Raw genomic sequence first — 21426 nt, 5'->3', positions numbered from 1 at the left:
GTGGACAAAGGCAAATCTAGATCTCTGGAGATGGACTTGTAACCTTGAGATTGTTGATATTTTTCCACAATTTTGGTTCTCAAGTCCTCAGAGAGTCCTCTTCTCCTCTTTCTGTTGTCCATGCTTAGTGTGGCACAGTACATAATGTGACTAAGTGAACTTCGCTCCTTTTTATCTTCTTTCAGGTGTGATTTTTATATTGTCCACACATGTTACTTGCTCTAGGTGAGTTTAAACAATGTAATTTTTTCACAATTTTGAAAGGGTGCTAATCATTTTGTCCAGCCCATTTTTGGAGTTTGGTGTGACATTATATCCAATTAGCTTTTTTCCTCCCTTATTTGGTTTAGTTCCAATTCACAAAAAGGGAATAAACATGTGTAAAGCAAAACATGTGTTACTGCAATCCTTTTCTGTGAGAAATACTTAATTCTAGAAATATTTCAGGGGTGCCAAGTGGCAACATTTACGGCCATGACTGTACTTACTTTTTTAATTTCTCAACAGCCCTCTGTTTATATAAGCATGCTGACAACACATAATGTGATCATAGTGGCCAAAATAACATAGCTAGCAATAATGTGACCTTAAGCAGTACAGCTGGTAAACAGGATATAAAAGACACAAAATATACAATGGCAATAAAGAAAATAAAAGAACTAAATTATACAAAAATGGGAGTAAAATAAAGACTTCACGCTCTATGTGAGGCATTAATTGAACATAACACATAATCTCTTTAAAAAGAGATTTATTTTGGCTTATAAAAGAGTTTTGTAACAGCTGTGGGTCAGAGGTTGCCCATCCTTAATGAAGACCGTATTGTTTGGCATTTAACACTAAAGGAATAAAGCTTCTTTCTTCCTCTATATTTGCACATGACAGGACGTGTGAGGATATAAGTTTTCTATTTATTGATCCCACTAGGATTCTGTGTATAGGAATAGCATACCTTGTAGGAAGGAATAGTGGGACAAGTGCCTATGTGTTCCATGTGCGTAACTTAACCACTACTCATCGCATAGTTGTACACACAACATCCTCCACTCTGTACAGGGAGGAGGCGAAACTTACATTCCACCCAGTGAGAAGCCTGGGAGGGACACAGCTCTTGATTGAACTGCTCTCTGCTGGCTGTCATTGTCTGGGGACACTTCTTCACCTGGCACCAGTGAGATCATAACCCTTTCTACTCCTCGGCACCTTGTACATAAACTGCGGATATTCAAATGATCTAGGAAATTCATCGCATTGCTAGACGGATATATACAAAGTTATTTAACCACCGATAGTCCGAAGTGTGTGCATGACAAGTACAGCATCTTTCCAGGACACCAGAAGAAGTGCAGCCACAATGTCATCACAATCCATTGTCTAAATAAGAGCCGAGCATTCTTCATCTCCTGAAGTCATTGCCGGCCAGTTATGGATCAGAACAGGAGAAGATACTGCGTTTGGGTGTGTTTGATGGGATTGCTGGGACTCAGTGGCATGGCCGAGGGTGGGTGTGTGGAGGCTGGAAAGTGCTGCAAAGGCAGAGATTTGACATGTGTCAGCAAGGGCTGGAGAATGGACAGGGAATATGGCACCTGCTTCTGTGATCAAGTGTGCACATCAACCATGGACTGCTGTCATGACTACTCACAAGCGTGTCCAGGTAAGAAAACAGCAGACCTTGTTTAGGGTATACGTCACAAAATGCTACCAATGTGTATAGGGAACAATGGGCCTGGCGTGTGCTAAAAGAGTGTCTTTTTGGCATATGTTGGCATATTTTTTTTTATTTCACTGTATTGATAAGCATAGTTGATCTTGCATTATATATATATATATATATATATATATATATATATATATATATATATAACACGTTTCCCCAAAAATAAGACATATCCATAAAATAAGCCATACCAGGAGTTCTATGTTTTTGCTCAATATATGCCATACCCCCAAAAATAAACCATAGTGGTAGGCATGGCTTATTGAAAGAAATGAAGATGGCCAGCCCTTCTCATCTGCCCCATCTTGACAGGTACAGTAGGGATGTCCCGATACCGTGCAGCGGCGTGTCCCGTGTCCCAGCTGATCAACGTGGGGATGCAATTTCTGTGTGGTGGCGGCTCCCAAGTCCCTGTGGTTGCCTAGCACTGGGAGGAAGTTAAAGCCACTTCCTCCCAGTACTCTATGGTGCAGGAAAGTAACGTACAGCAGGCCAGGTAGGTATGGTTCATGAAATGGAGGAGAAATTCAGTAAATTTCTCTCCATTTCATGTTCAAACAGTGAACAAAAAATAAAGGGGGGGGCATATGAGGGGAATGGGCATATGCAGGGAGAGAATGGGCATATGACAATGTTGGCACAATGATTGGGAAACAGTGGCATATAAGGAGTGTTCGAACAAGAAATATGGACATATAAGGGGGGCGGTATATGGTAACTACCATTTTATACTTACCGTAATAAAAATAAGACAACCCCTGAAAATAAGCCATAGTGTGTCTTCTTGATGAAAAATATATATGAGACAGTGTCTTATTTTCGGGAAAACATGGTATGTACACACACACACACACACACACACACATATTTTGTTATATATATATATATATATATATATATATATATACAGAGAGAGAGAGAGAGAGAGAGAGAGAGATAGATAGATAGATACACAAACACACACATATATATTACAGTGGGGCCATAAAGTATTTAGTCAGCCACCAATTGTAGGTATACCTCAACTATGAGAGACACAATGAGAAAAAAATCCATAAAATCACATTGTCTGATTTTTAACCCCTTAACCCCTTAAGGACACATGACGTTCTCATACGTCTCCATTTCCGAGTCCTTAAGGACACATGACGTATGAGAACGTCATGTGTTTTACCGGCCCCCCGCAACCATCTGGAGCGGAGCCGGTCCCCGATGCCTGCTGAAATCGTTCAGCAGGCATCGGGGCATATCGCCCAGGGGGGTCATTATGACCCCCCATGTCGGCGATGGCCGCAGATCGCTGGACAATTCAGTCCAGCGATCTGCGGCGGATTCCGGGTCAATCGGGTCTCCAGTGACCCGGTGACCCGGAATTATTGGCTGATCGGGGCCGTCAGAGACGGCCCTGAACAGCCAGAGCCAGCAGGGGTGAGGTGGCACTGGTGCCACCTCGCGATCGCCCTGATTCGTCGGCCGGATTACCGGCCGACCAATCAGGGCGCCTGCTGCGGGTGTCACTCCCGCAACCCGCTCCGCCCCTCTTCCGGAGGACGTGAGCGGGTGCGGGACGTGCACCCCGGGTGCTGGGGACCCCGATCCCCGGCGCCCCTGTTGGGATCGGGGCCCCAGGAGCAGCGGCGGCGGCGGAGACGACGAGGGACTGACCTGGTGCAGCGAGGATCGTTGGAGGTGAGTGACAGCCTCCTGCTGTTGCTTAGCAACAGCTCCCAGCATGCAAAAAGGGCATGCTGGGAGCTGTAGTTATGCAACAGCAGGAGGCAGACCACCACAACTCCCAGCATGCCCTTATGGGCATGCTGGGACTTGTAGTTTTGCAACAGCTGGAGGCACATTCTTTCTATGGAAAAGTGCACCTTCAGCTGTTGTGTAACTACAACTCCCAGCTTGCACAATCAGCTAAAGTGCATGCTGGGAGTTGTAGTGGTGCATCTGGTGGTTGCATAACTACAACTCCCAGCATGCCCGTTGGCTGTCGGTGACTGCTGAGAGTTGTAGTTTTGCAACAGCTGAAGGCACACTGAGTTAAGTAGCAAACCAGTGTGTCTCCAGCTGTTGCATAACTACAATCCCCAGCATCCCCAGCCAAAGTAGTATGCCTCCAGCTGTTGCATAACTACAACACCCAGCATGCCCTTCCGCTGTCCGTACATGCTGGGGGTTGTAGCTTTTGCAACAGCTGAAGGCACACTGGTTGCAAAACACTGAGTTTGTTACCAAACTCGGTGTTTCACAACCAGTGTGCATCCAGCTGTTGCAAAACTACAACTCCCAGCATGCACTGATAGACCGTACATGCTGGGAGTTGTAGTTTTGCAACAGCTGGATGTTCCCCCCCCCCCAATGTGAATGTACAGGGTACACTCACATGGGCGGAGGATTACAGTAAGTATCCGGCTGCAAGTTTGAGGTGCGGCAAAATTTCTGCCGCAGCTCAAACTGCCAGCGAGAAACGACTGTGAACCCCCCGCCCGTGCGACTGTACCCTAAAAACACTACACTACACTAACACACAATAAAATAAAAAGTAAAAAACACTACATATACACATACCCCTACACAGCCCCCCTCCCCAATAAAAATGAAAAACGTCTGGTACGCCACTGTTTCCAAAACGGAGCCTCCAGCGGTTGCAAAACTACAACTCCCAGCATGCACTGATAGACCGTACATGCTGGGAGTTGTAGTTTTGCAACAGCTGGATGTCCCCCCCAATGTGAACGTACAGGGTGCACTCACATGGGCGGAGGATTACAGTAAGTATCCGGCTGCAAGTTTGAGCTGCGTCAAATTTTCTGCAGTAGCTCAAACTGCCAGCGAGAAACTACTGTGAACCCCCCGCCCGTGTGACTGTACCCTAAAAACACTACACTACACTACCACAAAATAAAATAAAAAGTAAAAAACACTACGTATACACATACCCCTACACAGCCCCCCTCCCCTCCCCAATAAAAATGAAAAACGTCTGGTACGCCACTGTTTCCAAAACGGAGCCTCCAGCTGTTGCAAAACAACTACTCCCAGTATTGCCAGATAGCCGTTGACTGTCCAGGCATGCTGGGAGTTTTACACAGCTGGAGGCACCCTGTTTGGGAATCACTGGCGTAGAATTCCCCTATGTCCACCCCTATGCAATCCCTAATTTAGGCCTCAAATGCGTATGGCGCTCTCACTTTGGAGCGCTGTCGTATTTCAAGGCAACAGTTTAGGGCCACATATGGGGTATCGCCGTACTCGGGAGAAATTGGGCTTCAAATTTTGGGGGGTATTTTCTGCTATTACCCTTTTAAAAAATGTAAAATGTTTGGGAAAACAAGCATTTTAGGTAAAAAAAAAATATATTTTTTTACATATGCAAAAGTCGTGAAACACCTGTAGGGTATTAAGGTTCAAATTACCCCTTGTTACGTTCCCCGAGGGGTCTAGTTTCCAAAATGGTATGCCATGTGTTTTTTTTTTGCTGTCCTGGCACCATAGGGGCTTCCTAAATGCGGCATGCCCCCAGAGCAAAATTCGCTTTCAAAAAGCCAAATGTGACTCCTTCTTTTCTGAGACCTGTAGTGCGCCAGCAGAGCACTTTTCACACCCATATGGGGTGTTTTCTGAATCGGGAGAAATTGGGCTTCAAATTTTGGGGGGTATTTTCTGCTATAACCCTTTTTAAAATGGTAAAAATTTTGGGAAACCAAGCATTTTAGGTAAAAAAAATATATATTTTTTTACATATGCAAAAGTCGTGAAACACCTGTAGGGTAATAAGGTTCACATTACCCCTTGTTACGTTCCCCGAGGGGTCTAGTTTCCAAAATGGTATGCCATGTGTTTTTTTTTTTGCTGTTCTGGCACCATAGGGGCTTCCTAAATGCGGCATGCCCCCAGAGCAAAATTTGCTTTCAAAAAGCCAAATGTTACTCCTTCTCTTCTGAGACCTGTAGTGCGCCAGCAGAGCACTTTTCACCCCCATATGGGGTGTTTTCTGAATCGGGAGAAATTGGGCTTCAAATTTTGCGGGGTATTTTCCGCTATTACCCTTTTTAAAAATGTAAACATTTTGGGAAACCAAGCATTTTAGGAAAAAAAAATTTTTTTTTTTTTACATATGCAAAAGTCGTGAAACACCTGTAGGGCATTAAGGTTCACGTTACCCCTTGTTACGTTCCCCGAGGGGTCTAGTTTCCAAAATGGTATGCCATGTGTTTTTTTTTTTTGCTGTTCTGGCACCATAGGGGCTTCCTAAATGCGGCATGCCCCCAGAGCAAAATTTGCTTTCAAAAAGCCAAATGTGACTCCTTCTCTTCTGAGACCTGTAGTGCACCAGCAGAGCACTTTTCACCCCCATGCGAGGTGTTTTCTGTATCGGGAGAAATTGGGCTTCAAATTTTGGGGGGTATTTTCTGCTATTACCCTTTTTAAAAATGTAAAATTTTTGGGAAACCAAGCATTTTAGGTAAAAAAAATATATATTTTTTTTACATATGCAAAAGTCGTGAATCACCTGTAGGATATTAAGGTTCACTTTACCCCTTGTTACGTTCCCTGAGGGGTCTAGTTTCCAAAATGGTATGCCATGTGTTTTTTTTTGCTGTCCTGGCACCATAGGGGCTTCCTAAATGCGGCATGCCCCCCAAAAACCATTTGTCGCTCCTTCCCTTCTGAGCCCTCTACTGCGCCCGCCGAACAATTAACATAGACATATGAGGTATGTGCTTACTCGAGAGAAATTGGGTTTCAAATACAAGTAAAAATTTTCTCCTTTTTACCCCTTATAAAAATTCAAAAATTGGGTCTACAAGAACATGCGAGTATAAAAAATGAAGATTTTGAATTTTCTCCTTCACTTTGCTGCTATTCCTGTGAAACACCTAAAGGGTTAATACACTTACTGAATGTTTTTTTGAATACTTTAGGGGGTGTAGTTTTTATAATGGGGTCTTTTATGGGGTATTTCTAATATGAAGACCCTTCAAATCCACTTCAAAACTGAACTGGTCCCTGAAAAATAGTGAGTTTGAAAATTTTGTGAAAAATTTCAAAATTGCTACTGAACTTTGAAGCCCTATGGTGTCTTCCAAAAGTAAAAACTCATAAATTTTATGATGCAAACATAAAGTAGACATATTGTATATGTGAACCCAAAAAAAATATATTTTGAATATCCATTTTCCTTACAAGCAGAGAGCTTCAAAGTTAGAAAAATGCAAAATTTTCATTTTTTTCATCAAATTTGGGGATTTTTCACCAAGAAAGGATGCAAGTTACCATAAAATTTTACCACTAAGTTAAAGTAGAATATGTCACGAAAAAACAATCTCAGAATCAGAATGATAACTAAAAGCATTCCAGAGTTATTAATGTTTAAAGTGACAGTGGTCAGAATTGCAAAAAACGCTCCGGTCCTTAAGGTATAAAATGGCCTGGTCCTTAAGGGGTTAAGGACACAGGGCGTACAGGTACTGACGCCCTGGTACTTAACTCCTTAAGGACTCAGGGTTTTTCCATTTTTGCACTTTTGTTTTTTCCTCCTTACCTTTTAAAAATCATAACCCTTTCAATTTTCCACCTAAAAATCCATATTATGGCTTATTTTTTGCGTCACCAATTCTACTTTGCAGTGACATCAGTCATTTTACCCAAAAACTCACGGCGAAACAGAAAAAAAAATCATTGTGCGACAAAATCGAAGAAAAAACATCATTTTGTAACTTTTGGGGGCTTCCGTTTCTACGCTGTGCATATTTCGGTAAAAATGACAACTTATCTTTATTCTGTAGGTCCATACGGTTAAAATGATACCCTACTTATATAGGTTTGATTTTGTCTTACTTCTGGAAAAAATCATAACTACATGCAGGAAAATTTATATGTTTAAAAATGTCATCTTCTGACCCCTATAACTTTTTTATTTTTCCACATACGGGGCAGTATGAGGACTCATTTTTTGCGCCGTGATCTGAAGTTTTTATCGGTATGATTTTTGTTTTGATCGGACTTTTTGATCACTTTTTATTCATTTTTTAATGGCATAAAAAGTGACAAAAAATAAGCTTTTTTGAAATTTGGAATATTTTTTGCGCGTACGCCATTGACTGTGTGGTTTAATTAATTATATATTTTTATAGTTCGGACATTTATGCACGCGGCGATACCACATATGTTTATATTTATTTTTATTTACACTGTTTTATTTTTTTTATGGGAAAAGGGGGGTGATTCAAACTTTTATTAGGGAAGGGGTTAAATTACCTTTATTAACACTTTTTTAAAACTTTTTTTTTGCAGTGTTATAGGTCCCATAGGGACCTAGGGACCTATAACACTGCACACACTGATCTCTCATCCTGATCACAGGCGTGTATTAACACGCCTGTGATCAGTGTTATCGGCGCTTGACTGCTCCTGCCTGGATCTCAGGCACGGAGCAATCATTCGTCAATCGGACACCGAGGAGGCAGGTAAGGGCCCTCCCGGTGTCCTGTAAGCTGTTCGGGATGCCGCGATTTCACCGCGGCGGTCCCGTACAGCCCGACTAAGCAGCCGGGATACTTTCACTTTCACTTTAGAAGCGGCGGTCAGCTTTGACCGCCGCTTCTAAAGGGTTAATAGCGCACATTGCCATGATCGGCGATCTGTGGTATTAGCCGCGGTTCACGGCCGTTGATGAGCGCCGGGACCGTCGCGATGTGATGCGGGAGCCGGCGCAGGACGTAAATATACCTCCTGCGTCGTTAAGGGGTTAAAGGGGTACTCCGGTGAAAAACTTTTTTTTAAATCAACTGGTGCCAGAAAGTTAAACAGATTTGTAAATTACTTCTATTAAAAAAATCTTAATCCTTCCTGTACTTATTAGCGGCTGAATACTGCATTGGAAATTATTTTCCGTTTGAAACACAGAGCTGTCTGCTGACATCATGAGCACAGTGCTCTCTGCTGACATCTCTGTCCATTTTAGGAACTGTCCAGAGTAAAAGGAAATCCCCATAGCAAACATATGCTGTTCTGGACAGTTCCTAAAATGGACAGAGATGTCAGCAGAGAGCAATGTGGTCATGATGTCAACAGACAGCTCTGTGTTTGAAAAAGAAAATAATTTCTGCTGTAGTATTCAGCAGCTAATAAGTACAGGAAGGATTAAGATTTTTTAATAGAAGTAATTTACAAATCTGTTTAACTTTCTGGCACCAGTTGATTAAAAAAAAAAGTTTTTCACCGGAGTACCGCTCCACAACGCGGGGCCAATAGCTAATAGCGCGCGGCATTGATCGCCGCGTCTAAAGTGAAAGTGAAAGCATGCCGGTTAGCTCAGTGAGCTGTTCAGGATAGCCGCGGCGAAATCGCGGCATCCCGAACAGCTTACAAGACAGCCGGAGAATCCCTACCTCCCTCCTTGCTGTCCGATCGCCGAATGACTGCTCAGTGCCTGAGATCCAGGCATGAGCAGTCAAGCGGCAGAATCGTCGATCAGTGGTTTCTTATGAGAAACCACTGATCAATGTAAAAGATCAGTGTGTGCAGTGCTATAGGTCCCTATGGGAGCTATAACACTGCAAAAAAAAAAAGTGAATAAAGATCATTTAACCCCTCCCCTATTAAAAGTTTGAATCATCCCCCTTTTCCCATTAAAAAAAACAGTGTAAATAAAAATAAACATATATGGTATCGCCATGTGCGGAAATGTTTGAATTATAAAAATATATCTTAATTAAACCGCACAGTCAATGGCGTACGTGCAAAAAATTCCAAAGTCCAAAATAGTGCATTTTTGGTCACTTTTTATATCATGAAAAAATCATAATAAGTCCTATCAATGCAAAAATGGTACCTATAAAAACTTCAGATCACGGCACAAAAATGAGCCCTCATACCGCCCCATACGCGGAAAAATAAAAAAGTTATAGGGGTCAGAAGATGACAATTTTAAACGTATTAATTTTAAGCGTCATTACAAAGTAGAATTGGTGCCGCAAAAAATAAGCCATCATATGGATTTTTAGGTGCAAAATTGAAAGAGTTATGATTTTTTAAAGGCAAGGAGGAAAAAACGAAAATGCAAAAGCGGAAAAACCCCGGTTCCTTAAGGGGTTAAGTACACAGAGCGTACCTGTACGCCTGTGGGAATTCCAGTCCCGGGATGCCTGCTGAAATCATTCGCGATTTGCGGTGATTTTGGGTCAATCGGGTCCCCGGTGACCCAGAAGAAGAGGATGATAGTTGCCGTCCGAGACAGAACCTATCATTCTTTAGCAGCAGAAGTGAGGTGCTCTGGTGCCACTTCATGATCGTCCTGATTCATCGGCCGTTATCGGCCAACGGATCAGGAATCCTGCTGTGGGGTGTCCCTAACGGCACCCGCTCTGCCCCCTGTTCTGGAGGGTGAGTGGTTGCCGGGAGTAGGTACCTGAGGCTGGGGCCCCCGATCCCTGGCATCGGCGGTGGGATCGGGGCCCCAGGAGCAGTCAGCGGCTGTGCAATTTTTCATTTGCACAGCCCACTGTTCCAAAAGGGGTGCAGTGGGGTGTAAATGCTCACTGCACCCCTTATTACATTCCATGAGGCTGTAGTTTCCAAAATGGGGTCATATGTGAGGGGGGGGGGGGGGGTCCACTGTTCTGGCACCATGGGGGATTTGTAAACGCACATGGCCCCCGACTTCCATTCCAAACAAATTAACTATCCAAAAGCCCAATGGCGCTCTTTCTCTTCTGAGCATTGTAGTTTGCCCGCAGAGCATTTTACATCCACACATGGGATATTTCCTTACTCAGAAGAAATGGGGTTACAAATTTTGGGGGGAATTTTCTCCTATTACCTCTTATAAAAATGGTAAATTGGGGGGGGGGGGGGAAACAGCATTTTTGTGAGGAAAAAAAAATTAGTTTACACATTCGACTTTAACGAAAAGTCGTCAAACAACTGTGGGGTGTTAAGGCTCACTGTTCCCCTTGTTAAGTGCCTTGAGGGGTGTGGTTTCCAAAATAGTATGCCATGTGGGGGGGGATTGCTGTCATGGCACCATAGGGGCTTCCTAAATGCAACATGCCCCCCAAAAACCTTTTCAACAAAATTTGCTTTTAAAAAGCCAAATGTGACTCCTTCTCTTCTGAGCATTGTAGTGCACCCGCAGAACACACATAGGGTATTTCCATACTCAGAAGAAATGGGGTAACAACTTTTGGGGGGGCATTTTCTCCTATTACCTCTTGTAAAAATTGTAAATTTGGGGGTAAAAAATGCATTTTAGTGAAAAAAAATCGTATACACATCCGACTTTACTGAAATGTCGTCAAACACCTGTGGGGTGTTAAGGCTCCCTGTACCCCTTGTTACGAGCCTTGAGGGGTGTAGTTTCCAAATTGGTATGCCATGTGGGGTGTTGTTTTTGCTGTTATAGCACCATAGGGGCTTCCAAAATGCAACAATCCCCCCTCCCCAAAACCATTTCAGCTAAATTTACTCTCCAAAATCCCATTGTCGCTCCTTCCCTTCTGAGCCCGCAGAACACTTTACGTTCACATATAAGGCATTTCCTTACTCGAGAGAAATTGGGTTACCCATAGAGATGTCGCAAATTGTTTGCCGGCAAACAGTTCCCGTCGAATTTAGCATGTTCGCGTTCACATCGCCGGGCGAACATATGTGAAGTTCGATCCGCCCCCTATACTTTAACATTGCAGTAAACTTTGACCCTGTGAGTCAGAGTCAGCAGACACATTACAGCCAATCAGCAGCAGTCCCTCCCTTCCAGACCCTCCTACCTCTTGCACGGATGCCATTTTACCCTCATCCAGCATGCTGCAGGCTTAGGAAGTGGAGGGTCAGAGAAGCTGCTCCTGCTGTATAGGGAAAGCGATAGCTAGGTTGCTGCTAGGTGGTGTATTCAGGTTCCAGTTTACTTCTAAAGCACTAGTGTAACATCTGCTTTAAGGACAGCACCCAAAAAAGCCCTTTTTAGGTCTGAAGGATATCAGTCCCGGTTGGGAGGGAACCGCTGGTTGAAAGGGGAACTCCAGAATCAAACTTAAGTTCCTTCAAGCAATTAACTACTACAGTATTCAAAGGGCTGAAAGATATCAGTCCGTGTGTCTTGCAACAGCTGGAGGCACCCTGGTTGGGAGGGAACCGCTGGTGAAAAGGGGAACTCCAGAATCAAACTTAAGTTCCTTCAAGCAACTAACTATTACAGTATTCAAAGGGCTGAAAGATATCAGTCCGTGTGTCTTGCAACAGCTGGAGGCACCCTGGTTGGGAGGGAACCGCTGGTTAAAAGGGGTACTCCAGAATCAAACTTAAGTTCCTTCAAGCAACTAACTACTACGGTATTCAAAGGGCTGAAATATATCAGTCCATGTGTTTTGCAACAGCTGGAGGGACCCTGGTTGGGGACCACTGCATAAAAGGGGAACTCCACTGGCAAGCTTTTTTTCTTTAAAGCAACTAACTACTACAGTATTCAAAGGGCTGAAATATATCAGTCCTTGTGTTTTGCAACAGCTGGAGGCACCCTGATTGGGAACCACTACTTAAAAGGGGAACTCCGCTGGCAAGCTTTTTTGCTCATTGTCACACTAGTGCAAATCACATTAGGTGTGACAGTTGTGCAAATTAAAAGAAAAATACCTTTTTTGGCTGTTAAATAAAATCAGTCGTCACTGTCAGTTCACGTCACAGTTGCCATTTTTTTTGCCTGCAGGGCAAATTGTGTCACCCTATTGCAAATCACATTAGGTGTGACAGTTATGCAAATAAAAAAAAAATACCTTTTTTGGCTGTTAAATAAAACCAGTCGTCACTGTCAGTTCACGTCACAGTTGCCAGTTTTTCTGCCTGCAGGGCAAATTGTGTCACCCTAGTGCAAATCACATTTGGTGTGACACTTGTGCAAATTGAACCAAAAAAATGACAGGCAGAGGAAGGCCACCCCGCAGGGGCCGTCTTGGTGCTGGGATTCCCTTTGGCCCTAGAATGGCCAGTGTTCAGAGGCCACGTACCCTGAACCCCCAAAGTTCTGAGGACTTAGTTGACTGGCTATCACAAGACACCCAATCTACTACAGCTTCCGGTCGGAACCTTGACACACCGTCCTTCTCCTCCTCTAGCTTAGCTTCGGGCACCTCTCATGCTACCACTTGCCCGCCTGCCGCCACCACCAACACTAGCACCGCAGCAGCTTTACTTGATCCTTCAGAGGAGTTATTTACACATCAGTTTTAAGACATGAGTGATGCGCAACCATTATTGCCAGAGGATGTAGTTAACAGGGATATATCTCAGTCAGGCAGCATTACACACATGGACGTACGGTGTGATGATGATGTTGTACCCGCTGCTGCTTCCTTTCTTGAGGTATCAGATAGCGGTGAAGGTGTTGATGATGACGATGTGTCCGTGGATGCCACGTGGGTGCCCGCTAGAAGAGAAGAGGGGGAAAGTTCAGATGGGGAGACAGAGAGGAGGAGGAGACCCAGTTGGAAGCAGGGGAAGGTAGTTGCAAGGTGCTAGTGGCACAGTAAGACAGCATGCATCGGCACCCTCGGGTCAGCCAGACGGGACACCAATCAACACATGCTGTTGCCACCACCGGAATGCCGTCATCGCAGAGCTCAGCAGTGTGGCATTTTTTTTGTGTGTCTGCCTCTGACAACAGCGAGGCCATTTGCAACCTGTGCCAGAAGAAACTGAGTCATGGGAAGTCCAACACCCACCTAGGCACAACTGCTTTGCGAAGGCACATGATGTCACATCACAAACGCCTATGGGATCAACATGTCAGTACAAGCAGCACACAAAGTCAAAGCCGCCATCCTCCTCCTGGTCCAGCATCTTCAGACAGGTCAACCACTGCTGCCCTCCTTGCCCCCTCTCAACCATCCGCCTCTCCGTCTCTCGCCTTGAGCAGTTCCTGCTCATCTGCCATCAGTCAGGTGTCTGTCAAGGAGATGTTTGAGCACAAGAAGACAATGTCTCAAAGTCACCCCCTAGCCCGGCGTCTGACAGCTGGCTTGTCGGAACTGCTAGCCCGCCAGCTTTTACCATACAAGCTGGTGGAGTCTGAGGCCTTTAAAAAATTTATAGCCATTGGGACACCGCAGTGGAAGGTACCTGGACGAAATTTTTTTGCACAAAAGGTAATCCCCAACCTTTACTCCATTGTGCAAAAGGAAATTATGGCATGTCTGGCATACAGTGTAGGGGCAAGGGTCCATCTGACCACTGATACCTGGTCTGCAAAGCATGGTCAGGGCAGGTATATCACCTACAATGCGCATTGGGTAAACCATGGAATGCGTGGCTGTGCAGAGGAGTTGGTGACACCGCCACAACTTGCAGGCAGGCCTGCTGCCACCTCCTCTACTCCTCCTACTCCATCCTCTTCCATAACATCCTCGGCCGAGTCCTCTTCCACTGCTGCGTCTTGCTCCACATCACCGGCACCCCCCCAGCTCCCCAGGTGCTATTCCACATCCCGGATACGGCAGTGTCACACCATCTTGTGGTTGACTTGCCTCAAAGCGGAGAGTCACACCGCACCAGTGCTCCTGTCGGCCCTGAACGCACAGGTGGACCAGTGGCTGACTCCGCACCAACTGGAGATCGGCAAGGTGGTTTGTGACAACAGAACAAATTTGTTGGTGGCATTGAGGTTGGGCAAGTTGACACATGTGCCGTGCATGGCACATGTGTGTAATCTGATTGTACAACGCTTTGTGCTCAAGTACCCAGGCTTTCAGGATGTCCTGAAGCAGTCCAGGAAGGTGTGTGGCCATTTCAGGCGTTCCAACACGGCCATGGCGCACTTGTCAGATATCCAGCGGCGAAACAACATGCCAGTGAGGCGCTTGATTTGCGACAGCCCGACACGTTGAATTCCACATTCCTAATGTTCGACCGCCTGCTCCAACAAGAAAAAGCCATCAACGAATATTTGTATGACTGGGGTGCTAGGACATCATCTGCTGAGCTGGGAATTTTTTTGCCACGTTACTGGAGGCTCATGCATAATGCCTGTAGGCTCATGCGTCCTTTTGAGGAGGCGACAAACCTGGTCAGTCGCACCGAAGGCACCATCAGCAACATCATGCCGTTCGTTTTCTTCCTGGAGCGTGCCCTGCGAAGAGTGCTGGATCAGGCAGTAGATGAGCGTGAAGAGGAAGAGTTGTGGACACCATCACCACCAGAAACAGCCTTATCAGCATCGCTTGCTGGACCTGCGGCAACGCTGGAAGAGAATTGTGAGGAAGAGGAGTCAGAGGAGGAATGTGGCTTTGAAGAGGAGGAGGAAGACCAACCACAGCAGGCATCCCAGGGTGCTACTTGTCACCTATCTGGTTCCTGTGGTGTTGTATGTGGCTGGGGGGAAGAAGATTATACCTTCCCTGACATTACTGAGGATGAGGAACGGGACATGAGTAGCTCAGCATCCGTCCTTGTGCAAATGGGGTCTTTCATGCTGTCGTGCCTGTTGAGGGACCCTCGTATAAAAAGAATGAGGGAGAACGACCTGTACTGGGTGTCCACGCTACTAGACCCCCGGTATAAGCATAAAGTGCCTGACATGTTACCGCATTACAGCAAGGCGGAAAGGATTCAGCAGGTCCAATATAAATTAAGAAGTATGCTGTACACAGTGTATAAGGGTCATGTCACAGCACAACAGGGATCTAACAGGGGAAGAGGTGAAAGTAATCCTCCTCCTCCCACGAACACGCCGGCAAGGACAGGATGCTGTACAATATGCTGTTGAAGGAGGACATGCAGAGCTTTTTAAGTCCTACGCATCACCACAGCCCATCGGGGTCCACCATCAGAGAATGACTTGACCGACAGGTAGCAGACTACCTGGCCTTAACCGCAGATATCGACACTCTGAGGAGCGATGAACCCCTTGACTACTGGGTGTTTCGGCTTGACCTGTGGCTTGAGCAATTTGCGCTCGAACTTCTGGCCTGTCCCACTTCAAGTGTCCTGTCAGAAAGGACCTTCAGTGCAGCAGGAGGTATTGTCACTGAGAAGAGGAGTCGCCTTGGTCAAAAAAGTCTGGATTACCTCACCTTTCTTAAAATGAATGAGGGATGGATCCTGAAGGGACTGACACTGGGCGATACATTTGACTGAACAAGGCCTGATCAGATGAGCTGCCTTGGCCTAAAAATGGTCCACATGCTGCTGTATTTGATCTCTCATTTAGGAATAATAGATGATTTATGCCCTTTATGGATTAAAACCATCAACTCTGCATCAACTATGTAATTTTCCATGGGAGTTTTGCCATGGATCCCACTCTGGCACGCCACAGTCCAGGTAATAGTCCCCTTGAAACAACTTTTAAATCACTATTGGGGCCAGAAAGTGTCTGTTACGCCGAGCGCTCCGGGTCCCTGCTCCTCCCCGGAGCGCTCGCGGCGTTCCTCTCTCTGCAGCGCCCCGATCAGACCCGCTGACCGGGAGCGCTGCACTGACTCTGCCGGCGGGGATGCGATTCGCATAGCGGGACGCGCCCGATCGTGAATCGCATCCCAAGTCACTCACCTGTCCCGGTCCCCGGCTGTCACATCCTGGCGCGCGCGGCTCCGCTCCTTAGGGCGCGCGCGCGCCAGCTCTCTAAGATTTAAAGGGCCAGTGCACCAATGATTGGTGCCTGGCCCAATCAGTCTATTAGCCTACACCTGCTCCCTGTCTATTTAACCTCACTTTCCCCTCACTTCCTTGCCGGATCTTGTTGCCATTTTGCCTGGAGAAAGCGTTTATTGTGTTTGCCATTACTGTGTTCCTGACCTCTTGCTATATCCATTGACTACGAACCTTGCCGCCTGCCCCGACCTTCTGCTACATCTGACCTTGCCTCTGCCTAGTCCTTCTGTCCCACGCCTTCTCAGCAGTCAGTGAGGTTGAGCCGTTGCCGGTGGATACGACCTTTTTGCTACCGCCGCAGCAAGACCATCCCGCTTTGCGGCGGGCTCTGGTGAAAACCAGTAGCAAACTAGAACCGGTCCACCGACACGGTCCACGCCAATCCCTCGCTGACACAGAGGATCCACATCCAGCTAGCCGAATCATAACAGTGTCCCTGTGGGTTTTAAAATTTGCCTGCCCATTCGCCTGCCCATTTTATGTTCGCGACATCACTAGTTACACATTTTGGGGGGGGGGGGGGGGCTTTTTCTCTTTTTACCCCTTGTAAAAAATCTAAAACTGGCTCTACAAGAACATGTTAGTGTAAAAAAATTTAGATTTTTAATTTTCTCCTTCACTTTGCTGCTATTCCTGTGAAACACCTAAAGGGTTAACAAACTTTCTATATGTTATTTTGTATACTTTGAGGGGTGCAGTTTTTATAATGGGGTAATTTATGGGGTATTTCTAATATAAAGGCCCCTGAAAAATTCCGATTTAGAAAATTTTGTGAAAAATTGGAAAATTGCTGCAGAACTTTGAAGCCCTCTGATGTCTTCCAAAAGTAAAAACATGTTGAAGCACATTTATCAAAGGATTTAGACTGTTTTTTCCTGTCTAAATTTGTCACACAAAAAGTCGCAGTCTACATATGTGCGACTTTTGCTATAGAGGATTTTTAGAACATAATGCATTCTAGTCTATTTTAGACAGAAAAATGCATTGGTGCTGAATTTATCAAAAGCGACTTTTCGGCGAAAAGTCGCATTGGCCAAAAGTACGCTTAAATGTCAGACCATGCTGGAGCAGGTTTAAGTATCGTCTAAACCATAGATCCCTAAGTCTGTGCGCAGAATTTATCAAGAGCCTTGTGACTTTTTTTTTTCATTCATGGCACTGCAGGGGAATATCTACATAGATGCGCTGGGGGGGCGCAGACATATAGCGTTATCTGCCCTCAACAGCGCTTCTACATACATATGCCACAGCAGCGATATATATGAAAAGTATTTCTATCAGCATCATCGGGCCAGCTGGCACTATGTGCTGCTAATAGAAATACTTTTCATTCATAGCACTGCAGGGGTATATGTACATAGATGAGCTGGGAGGGCAGACATATAGCGTTATCTGCCCCCCACAGCGCACCTATATACATATGCCGCCGCAGCGCTATGTATGAAAAGTATTTCAGTAGCATCGGGCCGCCGGCTGCTGGCACTATGCGCTCCTGATAGAAATACTTTTCATTCATAACACTGCGGTGACATATGACAAATGCGCCGGAGGGGGTATGTATATATATATATATATATATATATATATATATGTGCTGGCAAGGGTCATATGTTTATTAATGCGCTGCGGGCTGTATATATAAATGCGCTGGTGGGGGTCATATGTTTATTTATGCGCTGAGGGGGGTATATATATATATATATATATATATATATATATATATAAAATATATATAATGCGCTGGTGGGGGTGCATATTATAAATGTGCTGGGGGGCTAGATATATAGGCTACATGTCTACCCCCCCTGCAGCACTGTATATCTTACCCCCCACAGCGCTTTTAATATACATATAGCCCCCGCTGCCCAAAAAACCTGAGGAGAGCCCTGAATGACTCCTCAGTACTGGCCATTCAGGACTCCCCGTGGGGGATTTAAAAATGAAAGTTAAAACACAATATTGGATAGAGTTCACAGCTCACCCTCAATGGCCCCGGAGCGCACGGACTGTGCAAGGCAGCACGACTTCGTAAAGGCAAAAGACTAGATGTCCAGCGCCAGGATTCGTGCAAAAGAAAATTATCTTTATTGCTAAAACACCATAACAGGGGTCAGAAAGTGACGCGTTTCAGGTGCGTTAGCACCCTTAATCGTACATAAGATAAAACCACAATTGTCTGTATATTTATAGGGGAAATGACGTGACTCTCACAGGTGGAAGGTAATGGGAGATACTCGCATGACCATCCTCCCAGGGTCAGTGCATTAACCCTTTACACTCAAAACGTGGATATGTATAATTTAAAATACAAAAAATGTTGTTAAGACAAAAATACGCACTATGATGCATACATATGCTGGGGTGAATGAATAAGATATAAATGTAGAATGATAGATTACATTCCCAAATGTATGTGTATATGCATGCAGCATAAATGCGAAAAAAACGCACATGTCACAGAAAATCTGTCTGAATAATAGTCAAATAATGTATTAGACCAATTAACATACATGCTGGTAACAAAAAGGCACTAACATAGGGAGAAACAGAAATATATGCTCTGCCTAGTGCATAGGTGGGAAAGAAAATGTACAATTATTTTTTTAATATTTTTTGTAAATATTTTTTTATCAACCACATAATAGCACATGTATGGACCTTGTATCAGAGTACTAACACGCAACTGCATGAAACGTGATGTTTCTAAATATTAATGTAATAAAATATATTAACGAAACGTAAAATGAATACAAGGCAGATGCAGAAATGAGATAAAAAAAAAGTGGGGGAAAGAAGAGAAAAAACAAATAATAACCTAATAATGCAGGATGACATGTTGTCATTTGTTTAAGCCCTGGGGTGTCCTGGTCCCCAACTTGATGATCCAGAACACCTCACGGTTCAGTAATTTTTGTCTATGGTTGCCACCACGTTTAGGCAGAAAAACTTTTTTAATTGCAAATAGACTAATAGAGGAGAAATCTCCACCATGATGTTGGGCACAATGTAGGGATACAGCAGAAACATTTCTAGAGTTGAAGTGTGGAATATCAGATAAATGTTTTCTGATGCGGGTTGTTAGACTGTTAGTGGTGCACCCCACATACTGTAGTTTGCACGTCACACACGACAGGAGATAGACCACGTATTAAGTGTTGCTATTGATATATTGTCTGATGTTCTGGGTTGCTCCTGTCGTGTATGACGTGACGACAGACGTGGGGCACAGAATGCTGCAACATGTACAACGAGTGTGTCCGCATCTATATGTACCTACAGTTTTCAACCAGGTGGGTGAAGTTATGCTATGAGAAGAGAATAATGATGGTGATATAGTTTGACCAAGAGTAGGAGCACGTTTGGCCACACATCGAAACCCAGTATGCATGGCACCTTGTAGTTGAGGGTCAGATTTGCGGATATTGGGCACTATATTGTGTGGAAAAAACTATGGCATTGGGGGTACTTCTGTCAATGTGTTTAGGATATTTAGTTTTGAGAAGATCATCTCTGTTCCTAGACAGAGCAATTCTATGACCACTGAGGGTACCCTCTATGATGAAGGCGTTGGGATAACGCATTCAGTCCAGTAGAGAAATCCACATCCCTGGTGCAATTACGTCTGGTTCGAATGGCTTCCCCAATCAGAAGATTGTTAATAACGTGTGGGGGGTGACAAGAATGTGCATGTAAAATGGAATTCACAGCGGTATCTTTGCGGTAAGTGGTGGATATTACTTTTTTGGATTCTATGTCACCCTTCATAGTTAAATCTAAGAAAGGCACGTTTGAAGCAAAATGGTTGACAGTAAAGCATAAGTTAAGCATAATCGAATTCAAAAAGCTTTTGAAAGAATCAATGTTTTTAGTGTCACCCCTCCATATGAATATCAAATCATCGATATATCTGCCATACCAATGTATATTAGATATATTAGATCTATTAGATATTTTCTTTCCCACCTATGCACTAGGCAGAGCATATATTTCTGTTTCTCCCTATGTTAGTGCCTTTTTGTTACCAGCATGTATGTTAATCGGTCTAATACATTATTTGACTATTATTCAGACAGATTTTCTGTGACATGTGCGTTTTTTTCGCATTTATGCTGCATGCATATACACATACATTTGGGAATGTAATCTATCATTCTACATTTATATCTTATTCATTCCCCCCAGCATATGTATGCATCATAGTGCGTCTTTTTGTCTTAACAACATTTTTTGTATTTTAAATTATACATATCCACGTTTTGAGTGTGAAGGGTTAATGTTCTGACCCTGGGAGAATGGTCATGTGAGTATCTCCCATTACCTTCCACCTGTGAGAGTAACGTCATTTCCCCTATAAATATACAGACAATTGTGGTTTTATCTTATGTACGATTAAGGGTGCTAACGCACCTGAAACGCGTCACTTTCTGACCCCTGTTATGGCGTTTTAGCAATAAAGATATTCTTCTTTTGCACGAATCCTAGCGCTGGACATCTAGTCTTTTACCTTATAACACAATATACATCACAGGGTTGCGGACCATGCCGCCAGCTCCTCTGCTTAATAACTTCTGATCGTATCTGGTCTCAGAAGTGAGACCTGGTGCGATGAATCCCTCAGCCCCTGTACTACAACCCCCATCATGGAACAGACTCTGTTCCATGATGGGGTAGTAGTACAAACAGCCTCCCCAGCCACCCCCATGTAGCCTCCCCAGCCACCCGCAGACTCCTGCAGCCAGGGAACTACTACTCCTATCATGGAAACAAGTCTGTTCCATGATGGGAGTAGTAGTAGTCCCTCAGCACTGCAGGAGTCTGCTGATGTCACCTCTTCTGAACATGCTCAGAAATAATAACGGATATAATAAACCAGGTGCAAATGGATGACATAAAGGCTCATCCGTTTGCCATAGACTTCAATGTTAAAAATAACGGACGTTAATTTATCCGTTTCTTGTGACTGAAGAAAAATTAGTGCATGTTCCGTTAATTCTTCCATCACAACTAACATCCGTTAGTCATGAAGGACTATAACGGGTCATAACGGATAATCAAAAAAT

The 21426-nt window shown here is 44.5% G+C and overlaps 1 protein-coding gene across 2 annotated transcripts in view; it reads left to right on the top strand.

Moving 5' to 3' along the window:
• The window catches only part of SBSPON (somatomedin B and thrombospondin type 1 domain containing), a 106750-nt gene that overhangs the window by 64171 nt on the left and 21153 nt on the right, over positions 1 to 21426 (top strand). The window contains exon 1 of one of the 2 annotated variants that reach the window (XM_056522151.1): positions 1122 to 1657. The exons of the other annotated variant lie outside the window; for it this stretch is intronic. Within the exon in view, the coding sequence (XP_056378126.1) occupies positions 1426 to 1657 (232 nt within the window). The 5' untranslated portion in view covers positions 1122 to 1425. Of the gene's footprint in view, positions 1 to 1121; positions 1658 to 21426 lie in introns of those variants that run through there. 2 annotated transcript variants of the gene reach the window in all.

Source organism: Hyla sarda, chromosome 5 (genome assembly GCF_029499605.1).
Source record: "Hyla sarda isolate aHylSar1 chromosome 5, aHylSar1.hap1, whole genome shotgun sequence".
Taxonomy (NCBI): domain Eukaryota; kingdom Metazoa; phylum Chordata; class Amphibia; order Anura; family Hylidae; genus Hyla; species Hyla sarda.
Note: the sequence above shows the minus strand (reverse complement) of the source record. Positions and strands in the feature narration are given on the sequence as shown.